The sequence below is a fragment of the Euwallacea similis genome, chromosome 16 (genome assembly GCF_039881205.1).
Source record: "Euwallacea similis isolate ESF13 chromosome 16, ESF131.1, whole genome shotgun sequence".
NCBI classification, from domain to species: domain Eukaryota; kingdom Metazoa; phylum Arthropoda; class Insecta; order Coleoptera; family Curculionidae; genus Euwallacea; species Euwallacea similis.
The window spans coordinates 2,844,717-2,849,711 of NC_089624.1; the positions used below are offsets into that span (position 1 = coordinate 2,844,717).

General features: G+C 39.4%; 1 protein-coding gene across 1 annotated transcript; it reads right to left on the reverse strand.

The window, feature by feature from the left end:
* Positions 1-353: 353 nt before the first annotated feature.
* Positions 354-2,301, reverse strand: LOC136414069 (achaete-scute homolog 1a-like). Its single transcript, XM_066397863.1, has 2 exons — positions 1,284-2,301; positions 354-948 (listed from the first exon to the last, which is right to left on the reverse strand). Exon 1 carries the CDS (start codon positions 2,065-2,067, stop codon positions 1,294-1,296), a length of 774 nt encoding a protein of 257 aa, XP_066253960.1. The 5' UTR covers positions 2,068-2,301; the 3' UTR covers positions 354-948; positions 1,284-1,293.
* Between the last annotated feature and the right edge of the window lie 2,694 nt (positions 2,302-4,995).

The window sequence follows — 4,995 nt, forward strand, 5'->3', positions numbered from 1 at the left end:
CCTGGATGGTACTTATTAAGTAAGAAAACCAGATAAGATCGAAGTTTAACCTATCTACGAGTATGGCGCGTGGTTACTGTAAGACACCTGCCTGTGTATGTTTTAGTTTTTATTGGTCCAACCCCCAATATGTAAATTTTGTCAAAATTTTAAGGACTTGGGCTGGACGAATTTTTGACAGTTTTGAGTGATTATTCCTAATTATTTCGAAGTTTTTTGAATTAGTTGCGACAGGAACAAAAGTATAGGAAAACAGCTTCGGCAGAAATTTACGCATAGGCGTTTGTTCTATTATTAATCAGGGTAATTCGAAGGACAAAAACGTGAATTAAAAAAATATGAAATGATTTTATTATAAATCAGTACGTTTCGACATTTGATGCGCTTAACAGTATAAAACAGTACGTTGTCATGCAACATTAAACCGATAACTTATCGAACTACCACTTACGCTATTCTTAAAAGGTAAATCGTAAAATTTGTACAATAAATCTATAATTATTCAGTACAAAAGTAAAGGTGATCACTAAAACAACCCTCGCAGCACGCGCTTCACTACTTAGCACCAAACATCTGAATAACAGATGAAGTGATCATGAATATTTCGACGCTTACTGGAACTTATTTTACGATCACCCTTTATGTTGTGTATTGTGAATATTAGAACAATTTTATTGCAACAATATAACCAACACGTAGCCAAAAATCAAATACAAAAATAGTGAATTTGTTTCTTGCTGGCCATAGATTTTGAACAATACTCAAAAAAGCGCTTTCAGCTTAGCACTATAAATGTAAACAATAAAATATATACAAACTATTTACATGAATAATGACTAGAAAACAGTGATAAACTCTTCAAAAAATATATGTAAATATCTATCACTTCTCACTGGAATGAAGAAAAGGCACTGGGAGAGCTAGTTTGACTGGCCAGAACTGCACAACCTGTAACAATTGAAAAAAGCATAAAGCAAGGGTGGAATAAAAAGAGAAACAAATTAAAAAAGTCCGTTAGAGCAACTTGTTTGAAATCCCCGGGGAGAGGGTATTTCGCGCATTTTTCTTTACATAACGTCTCAGACTGTATTGTTCCGGCTTATAAGAAACTCGTCTTTATATTAGGGACCCCTGTCAAGTTGCAATGAAAAGAGTCTGCGGCACAAAAAATGAACGGGATTTAACTTAGGGGTAGGAAAGGAAATTTATACAGTGAGTGCATTATACCCGGCAGGTAAGCTCGAAACAGGTATAAAAACTTGCAATTCCAAATTGATACTAACCTCTATTGAATTATTCTTGCTGCCAAGAGAATATCGCATCTAACAACTCTTCGTCCTCAGGACTTTTTGGATCGTAATTTTCGTAGTTCTCTGTATGGTGATACAGAGCGTTCGTGAAGGTAGATGAAGCTGAGAAGGAGCCTTCAGAGCTGTGGGAGGGAGTGGGCGATGCCGAGGCTTCTGAGCAAGACGGGGTTGGCAACAGAATAGGATAGGAGGAACTTTGGTAGATCTGGCTAGAATCCGGGGAGCTGGTGTAATAGCGTTGCTCGTTCAACGATTGATGCTCCCCAGGATTGCTGATTCCCATTTCAGTCTCATGGTCATCAATCATTTGTTGTAAGCTTCTGATATACTCTACTGCCAGCCTCAAAGTTTCAACTTTTGAAAGTTTCTTGGAGGCCCCTCTACCGCCAGTGGGCTGTGGACTTAGGGTTTGGCATACACTTTGAGGGATGTGCGATCTTAGAGTGGCGAAACCATTGTTGACTTGCTTGACACGGTTTCTTTCCCTGGCGTTTCTCCTGGCTACAGAGGCGGGTTGCTGCACAGGCGGAGCTCCATAGGGCATGAACTGGATCTTCCTCTTGCAACGCATGTCATTGTTGTTATTGGTCACTAGAACGGAACTTCTTTCCGGAGCCGGAGCCAGAGGCCTCTTCCCCGAGGCGATCACCGTATGCTTTTGAGGTTGCGACACGATCACACAATTCGCTTGAGGAATGGAATGCTGGATTACGTTATACATGTTGTTCTTTTGACCTAGGGTCATTGCAAGAGCCATAGGTTGAGAAGAACGCGACGCGTGAAAAATACAAGAAAGAAGAGCGTGAAGAAGGGACGCGTTTGCTGCTTCGAGAGCGCGCGGCTGAATGATTTCGGGAGCCCTAGGCCTTGGGTTTTCTTTCCAACAGGGCCTTCCCCCTCCAAAGGGGCCGTGTGAGCTGGGGTAGCCGTAGGAACGCGTGCCGACTCGGCTCCGGAAATGGCCGAGAATGGCTCGTGATAGGCCGAATGGGTGGTGCACGGGACAAAATAAGGCCTCGTGCGACGGAATGTTAATTTTGGCACCGGGACAGCTGCCGATCGCAAGTGATCGCCGTGCAATCGCACTTGTTTTAAACCGTGCGACAAGTTGACATTGGCTTGTACACCCTTGTTGTTGTTGTTAGATGCGGGTACGCAGTCTTCAGGAATGCCTGCTAAAGCTGAAATGTATCTCATTCACACCATAATCTCATTATGTGTGTGTGTATCCAAGTGAATTTTTAATTGCACACCTGGAAAGTTGAATGGTGCTTTGTACCAGACACACTAATGCAAAAAGTAGATGAAAGTTAACCTTGATGTATAAATAAATATGCACAAGGACTGATAAAAGTCACTGAGTAAGACTAAGTAACATACATCTTCTACAATATTGATGCGCGATGGTGATTTAGAATTATGTGTATTAGTGTGCTACTACGATACGTAAAATAAGATGTTGTGCAGTGTGTCCGAGCTAAGGAAGAACAGCATGGGGATCTCGTAAACAGTAATAGGTACAGATTTGGTTAAACGGTAGAAAACTTGCGTATTCAAGGGAACAATTTCACAATTCGAACAGATTAAAGATAAAATTTTTGGTTTATCATTAATTTCGAAATAAATTAAAGCATACAGCCAAACCGTAAAGTTTTTATATGTCTCGTAAGAAATGCTGAAGAAGATGGATCATTTTAAAAACCGGTAACAAGCTGCAACAAACGCTGTAGCGAAGAACAAAATGATGTAATGTTATCGGTTACTGAAAATTCCGAAATTGAATATATCCACAAGTATCCCAAAATCAACAGCTGGGTTTGTTTTACGCAAACAAAGGTACCATCCCTTCAAATTTAGAATTTGTCAGGGACTTCGACCCAGTGATGACGAAAGCTGAAGAACATTTTGCGAAGGAAATGTGTAGCGGATCTTAATTTTCGAAATCATCAGGTAAGAGTGAAGTAGCAAACAATTAAATTTTCAGTAGAATTACGCATTACTGATCCCAAGAGAACCCCCGTGTCTACAGGATTGTGCATCACCAACATGGCTTTGAGTTTAACATTTGGGTTGAAATATTTGGCACTCGAATAATTGATCCTTTCTTGTATAACCATTACTCATTTTAATTGAAAGGGATTCGGAAGAAGCCTTAGGTAATCTCCCGTTGACTTTAACACATAACTGTCAGTTTCAATAGGATGGCGCGCCTGCACTTAATGCAAAAGTTGTACAAGAATATCTATCACATAGATTTCCTGGAACGTGAATAGGCACAAACTCGAAACATCCTTGGCCTGTCTGTTCTCCGGACATGACCCCGTTAGATTTTTTGTGACGATGTTATTCGCCTCGTTAAATTGTAATAGTTTTAGATTTTACTACTTTATAATTTTTTTACTCACTGCTTATTCCTCTATAACCCTCGAAAATTTAAACTTTTTTTTCCATGAACAACCTTATAGGTAAACTAATAAACCTTAACTTTTCGATTTAACTTCTACGCCTAAGAGGAAAAAAGATTTATTACAGACCTTATTATTCGCAGAACCCTCCCTTCAACGCGTGCAATTGCTTTTACCCGCAATAAATTTGTAGCCCTTTGAGTCTTTACGACTCGAGCCATAAACTGAACGAGACTTGCACAACTAGAACAGAAGAATTTATAAACCGTAATTAAATCCTGGCGTACCATAAATTTGTGAAGGGCCGGGATGGGTTAAATATTTTTACCTGTCCCTAAGAGGTTTCGAGGGCCATACATTAGATGGCGCAGACATGAACATTTGGAAGTCTTCAATCAATAAGTAAATTTTGAAAATCTTGGATTATTCAGACAAATATAACAGTGTTAATTAGGCACCACTGAAGAGATAGCGGCGTAGTGAAAGAAGTCTGTCAACAACTTAACGCCAGGCTTAAAAACATATTTAACTGCCTCTTATTAACTTCCTCGGTGAGTAATAATAGCCAATATATCACATAGTTCTGTCAACGGGTTTTAACAACGGCACCCAGTGGCGTAGCTATCCGAACTCCCGTATTACAAAACACTCAGTTATCAAGCAAAACCTGCTTTGCACGAGCATATCTACACTTTACTCAATCATGCCACAACCTTATGGGAGCAGCAGGAAATCTACACCACTGATTCCATCTTACCAAACAGCACTTAATATATTACGCAGTCCTGTCAACATGGTCTGTAGAGCTGCGTGCCGTACTGTGTGATTATCTATAATTTGCCTTCAGTCAGGCTGATTATGATTGAACAAAAATCACTCAGAGGTGTTTTAAATCTGTATTAATTTAAATTAATTTGAATTTTTCGCCCGAAACTGTTATTTATTACTTCAAAATCAGATCTGAAGTGTGCCTCCAGGCTTAGGCTTTGTGTTAGCATTGTTTTTTTAATGGTCTAAAAATCCCTAACATCTGCCCCTTGTTTTTATTTAGTACATATTTTCATTAAAGCAAAACCATATAAAATCAATACTAAAGGACTTAAAATTGACATTTAGGTTCTTCACCTATTATCGGAATTATTAGCATATGCAATCTCCTGCTATTAGCCGTACGAGAGCCGTATCGACTCGTAAATAGAGCAATAATCCAGCATGGTACTTTATAGCCCAGTAAACCGAACTGACATCTCCATATAACCAGTAACTTAATGCCGATAATT